General features: G+C 39.9%; 1 protein-coding gene across 11 annotated transcripts in view; it reads right to left on the bottom strand.

Annotated features, from left to right (window-relative positions):
- adgrb2 (adhesion G protein-coupled receptor B2) overlaps positions 1-24,490 on the bottom strand; it is a 286,386-nt gene that overhangs the window by 58,433 nt on the left and 203,463 nt on the right. For all 11 annotated transcript variants that reach the window (XR_012599510.1, XM_074686141.1, XM_074686147.1 and 8 more), the window contains one exon: positions 11,784-11,910. Coding sequence is in view for 10 of the 11 variants with exons in the window: in XM_074686141.1 (XP_074542242.1) it covers positions 11,784-11,910 (127 nt within the window). In the remaining variant the exon portion in view is untranslated. The remainder of the gene's footprint in view (positions 1-11,783; positions 11,911-24,490) is intronic.

The following is a 24,490-nucleotide window of genomic DNA, read 5'->3' as shown; positions in this document are numbered from 1 at the left end:
TTCTGAAGGTACAATAATGATATAAAGGGCCCAAAGCCAGATTAGTAGAGTTTATTTCTGCTGTAAAATTATTTGATATAATATGAGATCAAAAGTTATTTTATATATTTTTTTTTAACTTTCAGCAGAACCAAAGGTTGCCACTTGTGTCAAACATAAAGACATAGATGGAGGGGAATTCCATCCCATCTTAAACAGGGGTGAGTGATCAGATGGTATTAGATCGCAAAGGATTAGACTGTGTCCGTGGACATGCAGACAGATTGTACACTTGGCTCATCCTATCTATTGTAGTCTAATACTCAAACACATGGGACATGTCGACATGGTTTGATGCCGGCAAATTGTGATATTTTCCCCTCTCTTTTCTGATAGGTTACCAGTTTTAATGCTTTATATTTCCGTAGTGTTGTTATAATCATAGGTTTAGCTCAGTGTTTAAATCAGGACCACCCTGTGAAAAGGCTGAAAGCAGCCCAGGTTTAAACCTGACCTGAAGCACTTTGGTAGTAAATGACAAATAGACTCATACTGACATAGCACTTTTGTAGTCTTCCCAACCACTCAGAGACCACTCAGAGGTCTTTACAAAGCTTGTCAGATTCTTAGCTCATTCCCATTTTCTCACACCATTACCCACTGTCATATTCCTCCAACTAAAGGCGCTAAAACAAAACAAAAAAAGTGCTCTCCTCAAAAATGTCACAAACAGAGTAAAGAACCAAACATAACTTTGTTTCTGAATCATCAGACAGAAAACTAAGTGTTTAAGAGGCCAGGTGTAGTACATGAAAGGTTTTAGCAAGAAAAATGTGAATACAGTGAGGTATTGACACTTTCTTCTTTGCCCATCCAAACTGTAAAAGTTAAAGCTAAGCTATACAAAGCTTTGTGCTAATCCTTGATAAGCTTTGTCTTAGCCTGTGGATCAATCAGCTTTCTCAAAATGTCAAAGTGTTTAACTTCTGCCCCTTCAGTGCGATAGTTTCTTTCAGAAAAAAAAGAGGAAAGGCTTGGGTTTGGGACTAAAAAAACAACTACACTGGGTTTTTCATGTCTTTGGTCCTCTTTGGAGGATAGAACATCCAGTCTTCTGTCACATATCTTCATTTATAAGCTAGCTGCACTCATTTCTGTGAGCGTTTTAGCACTTGGCTGCATCACATTTGCCATGTCTCACCTCCCTGAGGTGCAATTTACAGAGTATGACATGGTTCAGTTGGGGTCTGGAGGGGATATCTGGCTTACAGCTCCATACATAGCTTCACTGAAAAGACTGATAAACATATAGATGTTTGAGAGAGACTGATGAATTTTGATGGAGGGTTTTTTTTAGCATCTGTCTGTATAGGTTAAAGAGGCATATTTTTTGCTTTTTACTTATATAATCTATCTGCATTTGCACTTCTTCCTGATAGCTGCCATTAATTGCTTGCTGTTAATTGTATGCAATTACCTTTAATTAAAATCACAAAAGTCTGTTTGATGGAGCAGGATAATAACATATAATTACACTATTCTAAAAGTTGCCGCTTGTTAAAGATATCTCTGCCAATTCAATGTCATCCAGGCTATGTCACTCCCAGCATTGTACCTTGTGATTATGGTATCTATAGTTTAAAATAAACTGAGGGCACATGAAGTACCCTTTCCAGGTAGCAAGCCAAACTGCCACAGGGGAGAAAGTACACTGGGACGTTGCCGCCAGCCTGTTTATACTCATGGTATAATTCTACATGAACAAAGTAAAAGCACGAGACCACAGCACATAATTAAACCATCTAGGTCATGATGTACAGTACACCTCTGCCTCGCCTCTCTCCTGAGGTGTGCCTTTGGAAGGATGAGGAACAGACAGATGAAGCTGCAGGGAGAGCATGCACCCCACCGTGTCCCAAATGGGCTAAATGTTAGCCTGCTTTTAAGTTCTCAATCACACAATTTACCTCAATTTACCTCCTAGAGTGGCCAGCCTTTCCTTTCAACCCGAACATTAATCACTGCGCTCACACACATACATACACACACACACTCTGCACAAGGTGTCTTTTTACTGCAAATAAAGTACATGCTCACAAACAAAGGCACGTCCAGGAAGATGCACCAAATAATTGGAAGTCAGGGTATAAGCTGTGTGTGCGTGAGTGTGTGAATCTTTTCAGGATGAGTCAAAGGAAGAGGAGGAAAGTAAAAAAAAAAAAAAAAAAAAACTGTGTGTGTGTGTGTGTGTGTGTGTTTAATCTTTGGGAAGGAGCAAAGAAAGTAAAGTGAAAAGGAGTAGGATATGATTCAGAAAAGAGAAACACAGTGGGAGAGTTAAGGACAACTAAGACAAAGCAAAGTGTGGGAGGAGAAGGGGTAGAAAGGAGAATGGAGGGAGAGTCAAAGCTTCTGTTTCAGCAGTTTGCCTCTGGCCAATCAAAAGACGGACATTTCTCCAGAGGGAGCTGGGATAGGTTGGAATACCAATACTGTACTCACACATAAACATTTAAGGGTGAGTAGAGGGGTGAGGCAAAATCAAAAACACTTCACAGACAGAGAAAAGGAAGATACGACGAGCTTCGAGGAAAAACAGAGAGGGCCTGGGAGACGAGGGTGTTTGATATTATGTAGAAAGGAAGGTCAAAGGATACACAAGTGGTTGTGTGTTTTTTGAGGTCTGACTGATCAAATACGTATGATACATCAGGGATGACAAGCACACACTCACACACACTAAGACAAGCCTGTTGAGTTTCCTTTTCCCTCGATCTCTTGCACTTTGACTTAAATCACACAACTACTGGAGTAAATCCCACTTATTTGCTAAATGTGTATCCACAAATTGCCCCAGAGCTCTTTATTGTGTCAGTTTGTCTAATGGTGTTTCGTTAATTGGTTTGACTAGGTTATGAGTGCGTGATAAGATAAGAGTCTAATTTCATAATGCGGAAGGATGCTACAAAGAAGGAAATGAAATAATAAGGGGAACACCCGTGCAAGCAAACATACACAGCACACCGGAGGCTATAGTGTCGCACAAATGCCCCACTCCACATTGATATAGTGATATTCTGTTAGAAAGGGTGTGTGGCTGTGTAAAGCGTGTGCATGGTGTGTGTGTGTGTATGTCTGAGAGGAGAGACGACAGATTAGGAAGAGTGTACTGAGGCTCTGCTGTATATGGCCAGGATCCCCTGGGCAGCTTGGCTACCATGTGATGGAGAAGATAGCTATTTTCAGCTCAGCAAGTTTAACCTACTTATCTCCTCTCGCTGACACCCCTCCTCCCCCTCCTCCTCCCTCTACTCCTACCTATCCTCCCTCTCTGTGTCTGCCTCTCTGTCTCTCCCATTCTTCCCTCACCAGCTTTAGCTCTTACTCACTTCCCAGCAGTGGGTCTCATGCTGCTTTTTCTTCTCTAAGTCCATCCGTATCTTACTACATCTGCTACTTTTTCTAGTCTCTTCTTTTAAAGATTTACAGTATACTGTGGTTGAAGAAAATTCCCAGAATGCATTCTCTGCATGCAGAAAGAAAGAGGAGAGTCAGATTAAACTGTATCACAGCTTACTAAGTATGCAAATTTAGTATAGCTAAATTGTGCTATATAGGCTATGCGCTAAATGCTAGGTGTCTTGTGAAAGCATGTGTCTATGCTGTCTTCAAATGTTATAAAAATGTTTCATAACAAGTTATTGATGGTAAAAGATGGATAGCCTACCACCATGCTAACAGCTCTGTGGTGCTGTACTGTTGCACAGTGGCTGTTAGCTTGGTCACAGCTGGCAATGTTAGCATTCTGATGCTAACCAGGTGAAATGTTTACCACTTATTTGTTAGAGCTAATTACCATCGATCATATCTAAGGGATAAGGGAGGAGCTGAACTTGAACTCTTAGATAGGACCTCAAATCAACCATGTTTTGAGTTAAATTAATGTACTGGCTGGCTAGCTTAGTTCTGTAAACAATGCCAGCATCCAAATGCTGCCCACCATTATCCCCCCAACAAAGTTGTATATTCTGTTGCTAATGCTGGCATGTGGGCTTAGTTCTGGAGACAGGGCCAGCATTCTGATGCCATCCAGTCACAATGTTATCCATTTTCATCCCCCTTCAGTTTGGTTAGTTAGCATGCTAACATTTACCAAGTAATTGTAATAATTAAAAACAAACCAACAAAAAAACCCAAAACATTCCACTTTACATTGCAATAGAATGCAAAAAGAAAAAAAACAAAAGGAAAAAAAAAAAGAAGAAAAGAAAAAAGACATCACATGCTACCTGTAGGCAACTGCACTAACTAGCAAACAAGCTAGCAGAGCATATGTATACACAGAGCCAAACAACTCCCCAGGAGTTGGTGGGACAAATCAGAGGAGAGGAGGGTGAATATTTGTTTCTCCACTTCCACAAATAAATGCTTAAGTTCACATATTTGGGAGCAGGATGAGGGTAATGAGCAACTATTTGCCAACACACTTGGCAGATCTGATGTAAAAACGATAATTGAGCTACTGTAGCCAAAAACAAACAAACAAAAAAGTGCAGTTTGGGGATTTGACAGAGCAAAAATATTAAATGCTGGTAGTGTATGCAAACCCTGCCAATGACACTGTGACTCTGACACACCTTCACCCAGTTTTGACGGAGCTACACCAAAAACCATGTTACAGCTGCCTTTGTTTTTGCTATGGGATGCAGAGATGTTTGTGGTTGTTTTTCAGGAATCTGTAAACACCCAAACACACCATCTATATTATTTCAGAAGAGGCTGCTTGCCGGCTCTGAGTACTCTGAAAACTATGTGCACACATTTGTGAGATTCAGTAACACTCATAAAATGTTTTCGTTTGTTCCTTATAGCCCCATGTAGGATGTGAAAATAGCTTTCCCTCTTGTGAAATGCTGAATTCTGAAAGGATGACATTTTCAAAACTCAGCATGTTTACTTTTAGCGGTCATATCCTCCTTTTGTCCCCCCATAAGTACACGCACACACCAGAGTGCACAAACAGACTGTGCCACTGCAGGGATATAAAACTCTACATCTTGCTAATATAGTGTTCCTGCCTGTTTTGCTGTCATGGCACTAGGTAAATATTGCCTGCGATATGCTTCAACTGAATCAATTCATCCGACCCCAAAGGGTTCACCTTGACAGGCTCTGGCTTCAGTGGCCCCAAGACAAACCATAAGTCTCCTGTCAGTGTCTGACAACCTGAAGGGCTGACAAAGTGACTTCAAATGTGAAGTCATCATACCAAGAGCCAACTCTGCCTGTGTTTCAATACACGCAATTTAAAATCAGTGCTGCTCATGTTAGCATCGTGTATCAGCCTCACAACAATTACTCACTCCCACACTAAGTTTGAAAAAATAAAGCCAGAAGCACAAAGAGTAACCTTTTCTTCAAGGATAGTATCAGACACATCTTGGTCTGATCATTGATTTATTAAAAACAAGCTGCCATGGTTCAGAGAAAAACTGCCAGTTTTTTTGAAAGGCTTATCAAAGGGTACATTTCTGTACAAATATTGGCTTAGGACAAAATTTGTTTTCCACATAATGTCAAAAAATGCCACCGCAGACAAAACAAACCCTTTTACACTTTTAAAATATGCCATTACCAAGTGGATCTGTCCCCACAACACACCCACACTTTGCCATTATGCATCTCCAGCCAGCGACACACAGCTAAATAATTTCACCTGTTTACTCTCTCATCATCTCCCTTGTCACTGACTCACCTTCAGTTAATTCGACAAGGGATCCAAAGGAATCTAATATGATTCATGAGTCCCTCTCATAAATTTTAGCAGCCCTCATCCTTTAATTACAGTTGACAAGCGCAACATATTTGCATACTGTAACCTTGTAGTGAGGATTCATCTAGGGCAGGCCTTGTTTTCTTTTGAAACACTGTCTTCAGTTAAGTTATAATAAGGTGAAATATGAGCTGCCATCTTGGAGAGCCTCAATCACCCCCTTCGTCTCCTCAGAGACAATCAGGCTCTTTGGCCAGTCTTAATAATTAATGGTCTCAAAAATAGAGTGTCTGTGAGATTTTTCCATTACAATGTGAGCACGAATATCACAGACGGAAATGGACTCAATTTATTTGAAGTGGACGAAAACAGCTAACCTAGCAGGACAAAGAGGAAGTTACACCAAATGTCTATTCTATTCTATTCTATTCTATTCTATTCTATTCTATTCTATTCTATTCTATTCTATTATATTATATTATATTATATTCTAGCAAATAGCATTTGCCTCTTTGTTTACATATTGTATCTCTGTTACCATATTACATGATGGCTCAGTGTTTGAAAACTGTCAACTTACCATTCTGTCCATCACTCCAGTTTTAACAGGCTATGTCAAAAGTAAACTTATATCAATAGTTATTTTTCTTACTCAGTGAAAGAGTCCCTGCCTGTCTGGGTGACTATTTCCCTACCTTTCCTGTTGAGATCTCTGCTTGTGAAAAAAATATAAATAAATAGAAAATAAAAAATCCCTTCACCACTTTTGCCAAGTGCTTTCTCAAGGTTAATCTTTCAGTAATAATAGAGCAGAGAGTATGTGCTTACCCTCTTTGTAAAGAAGTCTCCTGAGAGAAGTTTTGTTACAGTTTGGCAGAACCTGACTTACAAAGAATGAAGGATTTCCTATTCAGTATAGGTATCCTTTAAAAGTTGCTTTTATGCAGGAATTGGTGATGGAGACGCAACTCCTTTTTTTCATCACCTTTCCTACTTTCCACTGTACTGTTTGTGGCATTATTAGCTTAAGCCCAGTTTGATTGACAGGTTTAAAATGTTAAACTGACTTTTATGAAGCCACTACCCCCCTTTAACTTCAAATCCTACAACCCTGTGAGAACAGTAGAGGGAAGGAGTACAGTTGTATCCGCAGGGTTCGTATTCCCACTGTGGTCATTTTAGGAATTAAGTGGTTTGGTTTATTGTTTGACTTTGTGACCTCACTCAGTCACATCCTCTTTCCCCACCTTCCTCTCCTCTGTTTCTCAAAAGTAACAACCTCTGCCTTAAGTCTAATAGTAAAAGTCTATCTATAGACACACACACATACACACAGAGTCATGGACTGCAGGATCGTTTCACAGATACACACACACACACACGGAAATCTCAGAGGCTATTGAAAGTAAACAGGATTAACTGGCTATCCCTCGCTCCACTGTAAACGGCCTGTAATGGCAGCACTGCTTCTAAATCCCTCCATCTCTTTCGCTCCCCCCTCTCCCTCCACTCCCTCTCTTCCCTTTTCTATTAAACATGGAGGTTAATCCTCAGCCCTCCTTGTCCCTAGCGCCGTGGCCTGGGATAAGCTGTCAGAGCTGGGCTGCTGATACTCAGCTCTGCTCCAGCAGCCACACAGGCTGGACGCAGCATACGAATGTGTGTTTTGAGCCGTGCATGCAGGCTTGTATGCATGCACGGAAATGTTGTAGTCCGTGTTGGCATGTCTGGATGTGACTGGGTTTTTTTATGCCTTGCCAAATTCAATCCGTCTCTCATTCCTCTTTTATAAAATCCAATCTCCTGCTGGAACACAGAGCTAACTCGAAAGGACCCTAAAGCCACAAAGTGCACTCAGCACTGGCCAAAAAAGCTCCTGACTGAAAGCCACAGTCACAAACACTCTGACCCATACCTCCCGGTCCCCTGCACTGGGTCTAATGGTGGTACCAGGGGCTCAATGGCGAGTCACTAATGACTAACCTACTCTTCACAGATGCAACAAATGTCAAAAAAAGTCAATGTGTTTCCTCTTTCACTCTACATGGCCGACCTGGTTGCTGTAGCAGGGGAAAGTCAATATTGTTCAGTTGGAAGAGAAGGCACAGAAACCAGAAATAGCAACTGGAATGACCCTTTTAGCTTAAAGGTTGCAGCCATAGGGTTTCTCCGTATAGTGGTAATTAACTTTTCCCTGGGATCTGTAATGGGTTTCAGACCCCTGCGATGTGAGTCAAGCTCCTGGGAACAAAGAATAAAACTTCAGTCACTCATTTGAAAGCCATCCCCTTAATTCGACCCTCTTCACATGTAATGGAGTGGAGATGGGGATATCTGGGAGAAATGGAAAGGGGGGTAAAATAATTACTCCCACATTATGATACTAAGTTTCAAGTCTTACAAGCCAACTGAGAGTCTGAGGTCTTTGTTATCAAGGGTTTTGTGCGTGATTGGTAAAACCTTGGGCATTGGCAGAGCATCTGAAAGTCACAGCGGCAGTTAGTGACCCTCACTGACTCATCTCTTCCTCTCAGCTGTGTCAGTGGGGACACCAGCAAGTTTCAACTTGGCTTATCCAAATTTGGATGGATTAAATGACTTGATCTACCCCAGGAGAAGAAGTTCAAGGCAGCAGTTACTCAGATTGCTATTCCTGCTTATGGCTTTGCAGAACAAATGTGCAACCTGTGTGAAACTGTTCAAGCACGTATTGTGTCAAAGGAACTTTTAACACTGTAGAACGCAGCTACGCTAAAGTTATTCTGCGTTTTCTCCCACCGTGTGCAATGCCAGGGCCTTGTTATTGGGAAATAAACATCTGGACATCAAATATGAGCTCGCCTTCAGCGTGCTGACAGTAGAAGTACTCAGACCAATTAAACCAAACTCAAAGACACAGAATGAGAAAGAAAGTTTGCTCTCTGAGTCAGACTGGTCTTTATTAAAAAATAATCACATTTGTAAAGTTGGGAGAAATATTTCCAGCACACTTTGTTCGAGAAACTGGAGTTTTAATCTTATTATTTGTTTTAATGTTGAGTAAAGTGTAAAATCTTAAAATTTTGCTTCTTGGTTGATAAAAAGCCAAAAATCGGGATGCTGATCTAGCCATGGCCCTTTTTTAGGAACCAAACTTCTCTCCTCAGTCCCTGTTCATTTTGGCTGTCCTGAGGCTGGCACACACTGCAGGGTAATTGGGCTGATTTTTATCCAGATGTTCTTATGATCAAAGCCAGCAAAAGCCCTGTTGTCCAATGTCTGGAAATGACATTGAGTGTGATTTTCCTGTGGTGTGGGATGTGTTCAGGGTAATTTTGTCCAGTCAGAGCCGCTAGGAAGGCCTCCGATTGAGAGATGGTAGATGATGAACATGTTTAATATTTAGGACAATAAATCCTGTAGTATGTGGGGTTCCCTAAGAGGAGCCGAGCGGGTACAACGTGTAATGTCACATGAACTGGAGCAGAGCCAATCAAGATTTGAGCTGACTCAGATGACTGACCACAGGTGGAGTAAGAAATTTACCTGTAATACTTGTGACGACTTTACTCACCTTCAACTCGCACTGTTATTCATACAACTCATATCCCCATCATCTCCACAACTTTTCCATAATTGTTTTTCTTTTTTGTCTCTTTTTCTGAAATTTTAGGGGCTGAAAACAACCAGCATTGCTTCTTTCAGTTTGTCCATCATGTTTTTTTTACACCAAAGTCAGGTTTTACTACACATAATTTGGGATATTCAGCGTAAAGAAGCTGATACTCTGCTGAAGACTCAGTTCATGTGTGGTGTGCTTCGGCGTACACACCATACACTATAAAATCAGAATAGAGAGATCTTGTGCGATCTGTCTTTTGTTATAATCAAGTGTGTGGTCTCTAAATGTGTGAAGGTTTGAAGAATCCCGTAATGCTGCATCAAATAGGACTTATAACTTGTGCTTTCAAAGTTAGCATGCTCATTGCAATGCACTGAAATATGGAGATTATCCCCATGTGTCTTTTCCTTTAGTGCTCCGTATTGCAATTGAGCAGCTAGACAATATAATAGCAATGGCACTATTGCACTTTTCAAATGGTACAATTCTGGTCCAAGTCTCCCAGATGGCCTAATTGATTGTTGACATTTAAAAAAAAACATGTACTTTGTGTCAAAAAAGTTAAGAAATATCACCAAAGTTTGGATTTTGAGCTGCTACTTATGACATAAGCATGCAGGTGCAGCTCATCTGGATACTGCATCATGAAAGCAGCTGGAGCTCTATTTTGGAGTGAGTGAGCTGCCACAGACCTGTGTATGAAATAATCTGGAGTTGTTGACTACTTTAAAGCTGTGGTGTCAATCTACAGCCATGTAGCATAGTTTAAACATGCTGTTAAAATGAAACCAACAGCTCTATGACGATGACAATGACGGGCAGTTTCCTCTCCAGTGGACCTGACTTTATGGTTGGTCTTTGGAGGGAAAATTACAAGACTCCATAAAAGCATCAGACTTATAAAAAGAAAACGAGCTGTGAGCATGCCTCCTTTATGAGATTCTGTCTGTATTTAAACAACAAAGAGTATGTAAGGACAAAAACACTTTTGACAATAATTTACAGAGAAAAGAAAAACACACAGGAGAAGCAAGCTTAATATGGAAGCTGTGTTTACTCTGAAAAGGTTACACAGGGATAGATGTCCGCATAAGCCTGCAGCTCTTTATCTCAGCGACACTGGTTGTTAATGCATTATTACTTAGTGCAAACAACATCTCCTCTCTATCTCTCTGTCCCCTCTCCTCTCTTTCATTCTCACTCACTCCCTTTCTCTTTCTCTGTTCCTGCCAGCTGAGACCAAGCTTGCCTTTTCTGTTTGGTTGAACATTTCCTCCCCAAAACCCGCCATTCCTCACCATCACTTTCCATTTCTGTGACACCTGGAGTCACCCTCTAGTGCTTACAAGAGATCTGCTTTGCTGGCTCCATTTACTAAACTAAAGAAAATCACTCACACACATACACACACACACACACACACACACACACACACACACACACACACACACACACAAACCTCCCACAGATTTTGGTGCGTGACAACAGGCTCTACTATCTACTTTCGCTCCCTCATTATTTATTCGCTGTCCTCGTGGGCATTAGGTGCAAAGTAGGCACAGAGAAAACTTCACAGTTAAAGCCAAAGGGAACATTATGTGTCAACAGCAGTTGAGGAGCAAAAAGTAAGTGTTAAAAAAGTGAAGAAGGGTGTGATAGATGTGCAAAAAGCTACATAATAAGAAGAGGGGGAATAAGAGATGGCAGAGGGTAATCTCATGGAAGAAAAATAAGGACAAAAAGGCGGGAAAAGTAAAAAAAATAGGTCAAGTGTGAAAAATAATAGTGTGAAATAAATAAATGTGTTGGATATTAAATGAATTGAGGTCTGCTGGATGGGGATAATGGCTGCGAGGGGAGGGTGAACTAAGAGCCTCCAGGTCACTGGATGTCCATTAGCGCCATTCAGGAGAATGGGTCAATGTTTCAGGCATTACTCTGCTCTGCTATAAAGCCGTCTTTAATCATGTCAAACACACACTGCAAGCTGCCTGGACTATTTATAGGAGCGCAGGTTATGTGCCTCAGGCAGAAACAAAATAAAATCTCTCTGAACAATCTGACCTTCTGCAAATTTAAGCTAACACATGGCTGAATAAAGGGAAGAGTGGCAGCTGATCAACATATAATTAGACGTGCAAAGAGACACTCATCACAACATTTCAAAGTGACAGCAATTTTCTATATGCACCCATTTGCTTCTTGACAGTGTTTTAAGAAAGGAAGAGAGTAGGAGGGGAACCTCATCTTCAAACTTCTCAAAACACATCATTCATAATTCTCCATTGATGCCAGTATTAACAGTCTCAAATGATGCTTTAAATCATGGAATAATAAGTCATCAACCCACTGACCTGACCTATGTTCAAATTTGCCCTGTCAGCACCCAAGTTCCCCAAGAGTTCATCAAGCTGTTCAGAAGTGACTCACCGGGTCTTTAGCTTGCTGCGCTAACACGGCGTAGGTGGATATCCTGCTGCACAGGCATTTGGTGTGGATGGTGGTAGACACGAGCGTTTGGCAGCCTTCTGTGCCCCAGTTTTCTGCGCCAGCTTCCCTGGAGGAGGTGGGGGAAGGGGGGTGGGTGCAGAGGGTACAAATACAGTTACTGTGAGACAATTACACACAACAAACATGTCACATGACGTAACATATATCCAGTTTACTTTACTATGAATCACATGATTGGGATGGTACCGGATCAAAAGTTAGCGAGAGCAGACAGGAGTGGGAACCAATCAGGAAGATAAAATGTAATATGTAACATTTGCTGCCATTTTGTAGTTTATTTCCAATAAGCCTACAGTGTAATGCAAGTGAAAAGAACTACACTTCCCAGAAGCTAACAGTAATCTAAAAAGGAATGGGTGAAAAATCAAAACAAGTTTGTATTGCCTTAAAATCAAAAGAAGGGGGAAAATATGGGAGCAGTACAGGAGTCATTTTATCAGGAGTTGGATGGGACAGGGGTGAAAACCCACTCCCATGTCACTTTCTAGTTCCAACTGCAAGGGGAAAAAAAGTAGGACAGAATGTTTTGAAGACATCTAGCATTAGCCACGTATACATGGACCCAGATATTCCGCTTGCATTCGGTTTATTTGCTCAAATGGAAAGAATTTAACCTTTGTATACGCCTCATTCCAAAAAAAGACTGCCAATCCGAATGGATATTTAATCGGTTTCACAGGGGTGGAATATTCCTTTCCCCAAACTGTTTGAGGTATCATGTATCCACTCAAACAGAAAGTTGTCAGGGTGTGTTCTTTCAGCACATGCTCAGATATGACGCAAGACGCAACTAGAGACGTTCCTCAACTTTAAAAATGGCAACGAGCTGTCAGCACTGGACTGCTACGGAAATTTTGTTTTTGATCCAAACTTTGAAAGAAATGAACATAATATCAAGACTGGACGGACGACAAACTCACAATACGGAGTATTGCAAGACCGTGATAAACAAACTGTCGTCCTCCAGCTTTGATAAATCTCGTGATGTTTACGTTTTTCTGCACATGCTCCATTGACTATTCTGTTTGATTATAGCGGCACATGTAGACCAGAGATTGGAATATTCCTTTCCATGTATACTATTGTTTTTGGAAAGTCATCCGGAAAGATTCCATTTGGAAAGATGAAAAACTCCTTATGTAACCGTGGCTATTGTCTGTTGACGCTTATCCAGTTGAAATGTCTTCTTGAAGCTCCTGTTGGAAGTTTTTTTCAATGTTGCTATGAAACTAAGAGCACTAATGCTTCAATATGACCTTCAAAGTAAAACAGACTGTCAAAAACAACAACACTGATCGCGTCAGTACAAGAAATGTTGATGTTTGGAAGCATTGACGCACTGCAGGCGCAAGTGAGTTGAATTGTTGGAGATTCACCATGAGTGTCAAAAGATACAGGTCAAACCAGGAGAGACAAGATAAGAGCCGTAAGAGGAAGGTGAACAAAGAGCTGCTAGGTCATCGGATGTCCATTAGCGCCATTCAGGAGGTCAATGTTTCAGAACAGGCATTATCCTGCTCTCTTATAAAGCCGTCTTTAATCATGTCAAACACACACTGCAAGCTGCCTGGACTTTTTAAAGGAGAGTAGGTTATGTGCCACAGGCAACATTTAGGCAAAAACAAACAAACACAAGAAATCTCTCTATCTTTGATGAAAGTAGCTTACCAAACAATGTGACCCTCAAGTTTGGCTAAAAATAAAATTGAACAAAGCGTAGAGTGACAGCTGATCAACAGATAATTAGAGATGCAAAGATGCACTCATCACGAGGACACTGTGGATATAAAGGATGTTTTAAGAGGACATAGCATCCATCTAGAACAAAGGGGTTAATACATTTCCAGTGCATTTATTCATGGCACAAATCGGAAATGACTAAAACTCCTCCAGGAACAGACTGAAGGAAACCTGAGCAACATATTGAGAGTAGCCTCATCTCCACAGTGAAGCTCACAGGGCTCACCCATTCACTCTTAAAGTTTAAAATGCAGAGATCACCTCTCCCACACTGACAGCCTCCTCTACCCTGCTGCCAATATCACCCCACTTGTTCTCAAGTCCGTGTTTAGCACTCCTAAACTCTCATTCTCATCTTTCCTTCTTTCTATTCTGTCTCCACTTTCTTGGAAGAACACCTCAGGAGACTCGGGTTGCCTCGGATAACACTAAACAAAGGCCAGTGCGGCTTAAATGCTGTATGGGGATTATACAGCTATAAATGGTCAATTGGCTTGACATGCAACAAGTGGCTGAGAAACAGAGTACCCAGAATTCCCATACAACAGAGCCTTGTCCTGTTTATTGCCCTACATCTTTCTTTTTCCCTTTACATGCCCCCGATCTCCCACATCTCACTGATCGCCCCGAATGGAAGGTTGAGTGAGGAGGTCGATCAATACGATTCTAAATGAACTAATTACTCTGGCGGCTCACACCACACATTAACCTTACATTAAACCCTGGACATGCTTCTATCCTAGCTGATAGAGACAGGTGGAGAAATAGGGGAGGATCAACAATGTGAATGATTCGCTCAGAGGCAGAGAGAAAGTTTTTCAACTGGTGCTAAATTTTAACAAAAACAAACTATAACAAACTGCTAATGCTTGAACACTGTTCCTGACTTTCTTGTTTTGGTGGGCGAGGCTGTCACAAAAAGACAATGTCAGATTCTATTGTGCACTGAATTGGATTATGTAACACTTGAATTTAAATCTGGTGACATTTGTGGGATGTTTTGGTCAAATCCAGAAAGAAAAAAAAAACACCCACAGTGTTGTGTTAAACAAATGTGATTGTTGTTTTCTTTGTGTAACTCCTCCTAAACAACACCCACAGATTATTTTTTTATCAAACTTTGACTTTTGGATATTAAATGTAATAGCTGACAATGAAAAGCCTGAGGCAAAAATTTTCTGGCTTTTGTCGGTGAGACTCGTGTATTAACATTCTTAACCAGGGAAACTGCGAGGAAATCTTTTTCTTTGATTGTTCTGCAGCAAGACCGCAAAACTTCACCATAACTTATCAAACTTTGCTCCACATCATGTCTGATTTGTACTTATGCTGGTCTAGGTACGTAGGAAGATGGAAATCTTGAGGTCACAAAGAGTCTGTAACAACTTAGAATCTCAATGATGCGGGAAACTGTTTACAGGAAAGAACAAAATCATGAATGTACACTTTGTTCTTAGCTTCATAAAAACTCATAAATGGACCACGTGTAATTATAGCCTATTGCAAACAGCGCAGTATGTGCTTTGAGTGCTCGTAATGCCGGAACATTATATAATTACCCACTCCACAGGAAGCTAATAGCAACCTGACTATCAGATGGAGGGTCAATGCATGTTTTGTCAAGGTTGTTAACTCCATGGCTGAAGAACTGCTTGGTTTTCAGAACTTCATCAGGATTGAACATCATCAGTAAAAGATAATTATGCTTTTTCCACAAACTCTTACCTCAGCCTCTGTATAAAAAACACTTTGTTTGGCTGCTGTCTCTTTAAATCTCCCTTCCCTGTGATTGGGCAGACCTTTGTACGCCTGTTGAGAGCAGAGCTATGGACAAACCAAGGGGCAACATCCGGATAGTAAAAATGAAACCTATGCTGAAATGTTGCTGTTCATTGAGAATCCACTTGAGGCTGGCTGCAGAAAGACCAGAAGTCACGTACACACCCAGCAATAAAAACAGACTTTTACGGCATAAAGAAAAAAACATAGTTTCAGCCTGGTTCAAAAAACGCTGATTTCACTATCGGCACACACTGTACAGTAAGTGAATTTTTACTAACTCAGCGGTTTAGAAGTTATTAGGATCATTTGATTGACCAATCAGAGACACAGCTCAGTTCACATGACTGATGAATGCCCTGTAGCTGTCGAAGATAAACTTGCAACCGGCGCCATATTAAATGTGGCTGCGTCCACAAATTAGCTTCATTTCAAGTGTCAGGAATGGATGGGTGATGATGCAAAGGCTACATCCATGTTTTATACAGTCTGTTGGACAAACCTTGATGCTTGAGGCCTGTCTCTACAATTTGCCATGAACCTAACAGGAGGTCCTTTGGTGATGACCTCATCATTTAACAAGTCTGATAAATACCCCATCCTTTTCTTGACAAACTGTTTTGAGCAGATCACAGACAGATTTGGACATTTTTCAAACACATTCATATGGAGTACTTTGAAAATCTGCATGTTTAATATGGATCTCCAGCACTGTTACTTTATTTCCCTGTTTAGAATATGGGAAACCATGATAGCTCATCTCTAAACAAGGACAACTTTTTGGTGGCAGTAGGGATGTGTCCCGTTTTTTCTTGCCTGGGACTGAGTCTTGCAAGGATGGCTTGATCTTGTGGTCACATTTGGGTAACTACACCATCACCTTTGCAAGCCAGCATCAGGATCACTCATCATTAAACTAATAATTGTTAGTGTGATGATGCCAGGGCTGTAGTTCTGTTTAATGGCTGTAACAATGAAATGCTCTACTACCCAGAAGTAAAGTAGCATATATGTCGTCTTAAAGATAGTTTAGTGTTTTCATCAGAACTGGAAGCAAAGTTGATTGTCTGGTTAAACTGACATATTGCCTTTTGACAAAGCAATGTGTAACTAGCACTTGCATGCTCATGTTAACTTACAAACAGGACCAAAATGTAGCAACATGCACTCAAATCTGACGAGTTCCCAAGTGTCTTTTTGCCTCGGAGCTAGCACAAACTTAATGTTGGAAGATCAATCAAAGTTTTAATTCCAATGACTCAACCACTCACGACTCTATCAGTGCACAAACAATGACCAGCATTTCTTTCAAATCTCTGTCTCCAATAATTATATCCGATTTGATTGCTGAAATAATGTGAAATATTGCACAGTTGTTTTACTCCTTTGCTTTTTTTTTATTCTTCATGAAGTCATCAACGTTAGAGTACTAATGAATAGACAAATGGTGCATTTTAACTGCAAGAAAGCCAGAAGCAGCCTTCAGCAAGAAAGTAACCAATTAATTGGTTTCTAGGTATATCGTATCTCGGAAAAGGCAAATTACCAATTTGGTGGATCTGGGATTTGGGGGATTTGGTTTCTTCTTTTTTTTTTTTTTTGTTATTTATTTGTATAAGAAAGTGAATGGAGTGATTGCCTGTTGTTTTTGAGGTACATGTCAATTCCCTTCCTTCTAAAAAAAGTAAGACATTTGAATTCACTCCTCTTTGATTAAATAAAAACTCTTATATTATTATTACATCGTTATTAGTATGATTCATGTCTAGTATTTAAATGTTCGAATATCTCTACTATAATAGGCTCCTAAGAAGTTAAAACATATCACAAAACAGTAGAATGGTTGGACACATAACACTCTAAATATAACAGAGAAGTATTATGTCTGTGCAAGCTCTGTTTAAATAATCCTTACAGACTGTTTTTTTTTTTTCTACTCCTGCTGTAACCCTTATGCTCTGATCTTATCATTACAAAGCATCCTCTTTTTGGATGTAGAATTAAGTATGTATGACTAAAGATGCACTTTTGCAACTTGGTGCTTTTATTTTGAAAGTTTAACGATAAACAAGAAATCTTTTAATATTACTTGCCAGCTTCGCACACATTCATAAATAAATCATGTCTGCATCTTGACTACAAAATATCAGATACAGTGGTATTGTCGCTTTTTCTGCTGTCAATCAATTAAAGCAAACATACAGTTACAGAAATACACAAACCACCCACAAATCACAAAACATGATCCACAGCTCTCTAAAGAATGTCACACAAAAATAAATATACTTCATCCGTGACAGGCAAGTCAAATCATGTGAGAGTGACACTTGACAAGACCATGATGTAAAAGTATACATGTTTATATTCATGTGCAAATGTGAACATGAAGCAAAAACACACTTGTCAAATGAGCACACACTAGCACTCCATTCAATTCATAACACAGTTAATTAGATGTGAGTGTAATTCCCTGGTGACAATCTTCTGCACAGTGGCACTTCAAAGACCGAGCATCGGAAAAGGAGTCAGAACAGCGAAGGCTTTTTGACAGGTGGCAACATGGGGCACGATGTGTGAGAGTCAGGAATAGATTGAATTAAAGGACTGTGAACTTGTTACATTTTTAAAAAAAAAACTTAAATACTTTGAGGTGTTTTTACTCGCTTTTTGGGTTACATTTGCATTCCTTACATAACACCACATGCACGTAAAATCCACAGAGTCAACATTTAGTTGATGTTACATGCATGCATGAATAGAAAACATGCGAGTTTCCCGTGTGAACTCCCAGGAGATGTCAAGTAAAGGACTTACAAATGGATTCGTTCACACAAGTAACACACAGCCATATGGACTGCGACTACACATGCATTAATGATTGTGTTAAATGGGCAGATAGAGAGTAACTGTTGTGCAGTGATTTATGCATGTTCCCAGACTTTTAGTACCGCAGATGCATGTGTGAAAACATGCAGGCAATACGTTTACTGCCACAAATGGCCTCACTACATTCAATAAAGCCCCCCAAACACACACACACATACACACACATTGTCTACGCATGCCAGTCTGGCTGCAAACAGGAAGTTGGGGTAATGAGAAACCATCTGACAGCTCACAGCAGGGGGTTGATAACAAGCTGAAGATAACACCAACACACACGCACAAACACACATTATCTGTGACCTCTTTGTTTTCACTGCAGAATTTCAAGCTTAATTGACTGCTGACCCTGTCTACTTTAGCTGGATTTGATTGCTGGCAAAAGGACAGCTTGGACTTTTGTTTTTGTTTCACCTGCAATGTTGGAACGACTCCTGGTTTTTGTTATTGCAGATACACTACAGCTACTGAGAGAAACTGCTGACACGCTCCCCGCTGGGCTCTTATTGGTATTAGATTATCAGTTGGACTCAGATTAAAAGAATACAACTTTTGTTTTACTTTTTCACTTGAATGCTCGCATTGCTGCTGCCGACTACTCTTATCATGGAAAACAGGTACCAGATGTACAAACAGGTGTACATATCAGTATAGTCAATTTTTAGGCTGTGGATCCCAAATGTATACTGCAAAGATATCAGCCTGGCAGAATGCAAACAAATGTTGAGGTGTGTAAATATACTCAACACCATCCAGTTTGCTAGCATTGCGATAATCGATACATCTGTTGTTTGGTCTCGGCTTTGATAAGGTATAAAGTTTTATTTAATGATGTAGGGATGGGCTTCATTTTGACAGGTAGTGATCCCTGAGTGCACATAAGGATTACACAGTCATATCTGAGCTACCTCAGTCAATAGCCTGAGCAGTATATCCTATGAACACATCATGACTGGGAGTCTGCAGCAGACCTTGGAGGCAAAGCTCGATAGAAGCTATTATAAGAATTTTACATGCTCATACTGACACAAGCAGGTGTTATGCTTACATGTTCATTATATTTTATTATCCTGTTAGCGTGTTCAAATGCTAACTGCTCAATAGCTCATTGGCACTAATGCTGCAGAGGCAAATTGTGATTGATTTCTTTAAGTACCTCATAAACGAAAGTAATTGTCAGTGTAGCAAATTGACCTAGTAATGTCAGTTGAAAAAAAGTAAAGCATCTCTTTGTTAAAACTGAACAAAACTCTTGGCCATCCCTTTTTGTAGTTTTTAAATAGATTAGGGAAAGAATGAACATTTTTTATCCTGTCAGACCAAAATGTAGACAGGATACAGCATTTTTTTTCACCTTTAAGGTGGTGTGAAGCAATAAGAAAACAATGGTATGAGCTATTATATAGTTATTAGGCAAAGTTAATATGACTTAAGAGTCTCAAGTAATGCTAGCAGGTCTGGGAACCTGGAAGGAGCTAAATGCTACATTGTCAGTACGCTTATATGCTCATTCTAACATCAAGTGTTGTATTGTAACAAAGTACAAATACTTTGTTACTGTACTTAAGTAAAATTTTTACATATCTGTACTTTACTTTGTTATTTATTTGTCTAACAACTTTTACTTTAACTCCACTACATTTCCTTAATGAAATGTGTTCTTTTACTCCAATACATTTCCTTTAGTTATGTTGGTTACTCGTTACTACAAAATAAACTTCGAAGAAATTTGAGATAGTGATGTAATGCCTCTTTGTCATGTCAACTGAACCACCAAGCCTGAAGAAGAAACTCAGCTTGTCTGGGCATGTCACATTATTGATGCCATAATGGAAGCAGCTGCAGCAGGCACTGATGCTAACAACACTCCGGTAGCATCTGTTGAGCATGTCGACCACAGTGGCGAACTCTGTGAACTCTGTGGTGCTGCTGAAGATAGCATTGCACAACCGTGGCTGTATTTGCGTGACGTAGTTTCTTACGTTGGAGTGAAAGTTACTGGATGAAATGCAGAGAGTCAGTGAAACTGTTGTTGAAAAAGTTCAAGCCTCTTTCTCCTGTGCCTGGACATTGTCCTTTTACTGTAAGGAAGCCGCAATAAATTTCTAAATCAAAATTCTAACTGCTTACTTTTCAAAAAATAGTTTTACTTCTACTTGTACTTGTAATACACAAGTACATTTTAGATCAGGAAACTACTTTTGACACTTAAGTACAATACAAATCAGGTACTTCAAGACTTTTACTCAAGTAATATTCTAAAAGGCGACTTTAACTTCTACCCAAGTAGTTTTCTGGTAATACACTTGTACTTTTACTCAAGTACTGCTTTCACATACTTTGTACAAGACTGCTAACATTCTAACTGAAGCTAAGCAGATGTAATGTTGACTTTTACTCATTAGCTTGGGTTGAATGTTACCACCAGGGCCTCACAAAAAATGTGGCTAGGGCTGTTGGGAAAGCTAAATTTACAGGCTGTAAACAAAACCGTTGCAAACATTAACACTAAATCTGATCAACAATTGAGCTATTGGTATCAAGGTCTACAAAAAAAAAAAAGGAAAAGAAAAAACTTCACAGAAAGCCACCTATTGGTGGCGCTGAAGGGATATGTGGGATGTATCATCTGGAAACCATGAAATTTTACGGCAAGTCCACTATGCAGGCGTCAAAATGTCAAACTCCTGGAGTGCTAACTTAGATAAAGGAGTAAGAAAATTAGTTTGAGGGAGCCAAACTTGGCCAAAAAAATTAGAAGATTTGTTCTCAGGGGATTGACATTAACAAATTGTTCTTGCGACCCATCAAACTGTCATGGACACAGTTCAGTTTGGTTCTGTATGGTAACTCAACCAACAGAAACTGCCGTTTTCCTCGCCGCTATGTTAAAACAGCTGAAAAACTACAGTTCACAGCAACACGTCACCACGCTTTCACATTTGTTCCCTAATTGATATTATAATGATGCTTCAGATTTGAAGGGGAAAAAGGGAAAATATTTCCTTACCAAAAGCACAAATTGACCTTTTATGTCTACTGAGAATAAATTGGCACCAACTCTTGACTGAAAGGGCAGCACTATGAAAGCCAATTGCACCCTGTTAAGAAACAAAAAAGGTTAAACATGCTTTGAATTCTTAAAAGTGGAGGGCTTGATGTGAGGATTTGATATGGCTGACTAAAAGGAGAGTCAGTGAAAAAGCAACCCCTCCATCTGCCTGGCACGTAGGCATGAATAGTGATGTGCTGCTGATGTCTTTTTCTCTAATAGCAACCTTTTAACCTCGGCACAAAACGTCAGACGGGTTAAAGGGACAGAGAAAATTAAGCCACGTGAGGAAACAGCCAGCATGCTCTTATGTTTAGATTCTTAGAAATGACCAGAAATTAAAAGTGTCCGCATGGAAAATTGTTGTCCTGCATAACTGTCATCTATGTAATGCGGATTAACATTAACAGCTAATTTTAGCTGCTGGCGAACACCGCCAAGACTAATTAACACAATGACTGCTGCAGCAAAATAAGTTTGGTAGCAAAAGTGCATTCCCTGCTCCTTGTTTTTTGTCTTCACATCTGCCTAACTGTTTGATTTTAAGTCACTAGTGGTCCAATGTGCAGACAAAAAAAAGCAGACACACGAGACTGGAAACTCGGACGAGCAAGAGGAACAGCAAATAAATGCAGTAAGAATAAGAAAACACTGAAGAATGTCAAAATATACTATTTAAAAATGTAAGATCAGCTTAATATTTGTGCAATGGCTGGGATAGGTTTGCTGATGTTACACTGTGTAACTCCATGCTTAAATGTCTTGTCTTCTTGAATTGGTTACACACCAAACAAAGAGCTAATGACCAGGGATGGAGAGGGTTTGCTTTAGAAAAGAGGGATTTGGGGGATAATGGTCCTAGGAGACCTGTAAGCGGACAGAGTTGTACAAACACCTAAAGGTTAGAACTGGTCACTGTAGGGCAGAATCAATAATACTCCAGGGCAAAGATAACAACCTGCATTTTGATTAAGGCTGGGAAATACACAGCTGTCCTATTTCTCCATGCTGTTTCTACCTGAGGCATGCTTTCTGCAATAACACGCAGGTCCTTAATGCACCAGGATACTTTGGTTTTTATTTAACCCTCCTAGGTATCTCTTCCCATTCATTTTTTTTTTTATTTACAGTAAAAGCACAGTGTGTTTCCATGTAAAGTTCAGATTTTTTTTCCATGCTTTCTCACCATAACACAAATGAGGCTCTTAAGAGAAAAGCAGACATTTCAGGAGCCAGTAAGAGATCCATTGATGTCTCATATCTTTGCTCCCTTCCTTTCGACCTGTGCAGAGGTTAATCAGCCTGAAATCGTTACATAATGGCCACTGAGCATTTTCTCCTAATATGGTGAGACACGGTCTTTGAGTTACTGCTACAAGACTCTGGGAAATGGTACAAAAGGTCTGACAAGAAAGATTCACACTCAGTGAAATACACAGAAGGCTGCATTTCTAATTATATTTCATCTTGTGTGAACACAAGAGGTGTTGGGCCATGCTGTCTGCACAGTTGTCATACAACATTATAGCATCTTTGGCCAGCCTGCATTGTTTTTCCATAGACTAAATCACTGCCATGTCTTTGTTTATCCTGCAATTCTAAGCTTGCTTCACTCTTACTTACATAAAAACATTCTAAGAAAAATGCTTTAAGCAACAGTCTTCATCCTTTGACCCCTTCACAAAACTTATTTTTCTTCCTGGTCTTGGAGTGCATCTTGAGAGATAATGATGAAGAAGCCTTGAATCTGCTGGTGTAAGGCTGCTGCTCACTGTGATGTTTTTTAAAGGTAGACTGAAAGTGTCAGAGGAAGATGTGTCAGGCTGTTGATGGCTTGACTAAAGAATTTCTTGTACGTGATAAAGACCATGTCTAATTGTGTTTGAGATGTTGTTTTTCTTTGCCGGAATGTACCAGCCCTGATCTTGGCCACTTGAGTTATAATTGATTCTCAATCTCAGTGAAGCTTTCCCTGACGCTATAAAAAAAAAAAAAGCTAAACCAGTCCGTTTCTTCCATAAACTGTAATAAATATGGCGCTAAAAGAAATGTTGCTCATTGGACACTGATCTGCAACTGATCGCAAACAATGGATGAACACAAAACTGGTGCTTCCAACTGGTGAACATAAACTAAATAGATATTTCACAAAGTGTTATTTTCTTTTTTTATAATTATCTTTTTTTTTTTACTACAGTATTCAAGTAACAGGCATTTTTAGAGTTCTATCATGGTTGCCTTGGCTTTTGTGACTAGCCTCAGTGGAACACTTGGGAGATTGCAGATTTTGTTTTGCTTGAGTACATTTCCACAATAACCAGAGATTCCCACCATGGCGATTGGTGGTATCTCTGTATATATTTTGATCTACCAATTTTCAAATGAAACACCCAAGGTAAATTTTCCTTTCACTTAAGCTAACTGTAAGCCTGAGTGTAGTGTTAGTCTCTTACTAGCCACACAACAGTATCCTATCCTTGCAAACACTGCATCATTAAAAGACAATTATGGCGCCATACATGTGTAGTGTCTGTATATTTGTCTGGACAAATAAAAATAGGGAGCCAAACTTGGCCAAAGAAATGTTTTACTGGGCAGTTAAAAGTGTCCCAGGCTCACTGGATTAATTACAACCTTTTATTTCAGTCTGCCTAAATCTGCTAAGTTTAAAGACCATTCATCTCATAAAACAGTGTTTTCCACACATACTGGATGCTTTTCTCTGCCAAAACCTTTATGTTTTAAGAACCCCCATCGATAGTTGTGGGTTGGTGTTTTAGTACGCTCTGTCCCCATGTGAACATAAATAGTATAGAAGCTTCCTCTATGAAGCCAGGAGTTTAGTTTTATGATTGAAGCCACTGAAAGAAATATGAAAAAAAGCGTGGAATAGGACATCTATTTCTGCTGATGGAGCCTATTCCAGTAGACATTACATCCTTGATCACCAGGGAGCCAGAGCACACATTCAGCAGGAGCTGTGCATATTGGCCTTTTCCTCTCAGTACAGCTAGAAACCACTGAAGTGGATCTTTATACGACACAAATCACCTCTATTACTCAGCCCTTCATAGCACCCATTATGGTGCACTGACCACATTTACGTATCAGTATTCACCACAATGTGGGCCTACGTTTGCACTTCAGGACAAACGCATGTGTGTGTGCATGT

Source organism: Halichoeres trimaculatus, unplaced genomic scaffold (assembly GCF_033239565.1).
Source record: "Halichoeres trimaculatus isolate MK-OKI-2021-1 unplaced genomic scaffold, fHalTri1.1 fHalTri1_scaffold_14, whole genome shotgun sequence".
NCBI lineage: Eukaryota > Metazoa > Chordata > Actinopteri > Labriformes > Labridae > Halichoeres > Halichoeres trimaculatus.
The sequence above is the reverse complement of the archived record's forward strand: the minus strand, read 5'-3'. Positions and strand labels throughout refer to the sequence as shown.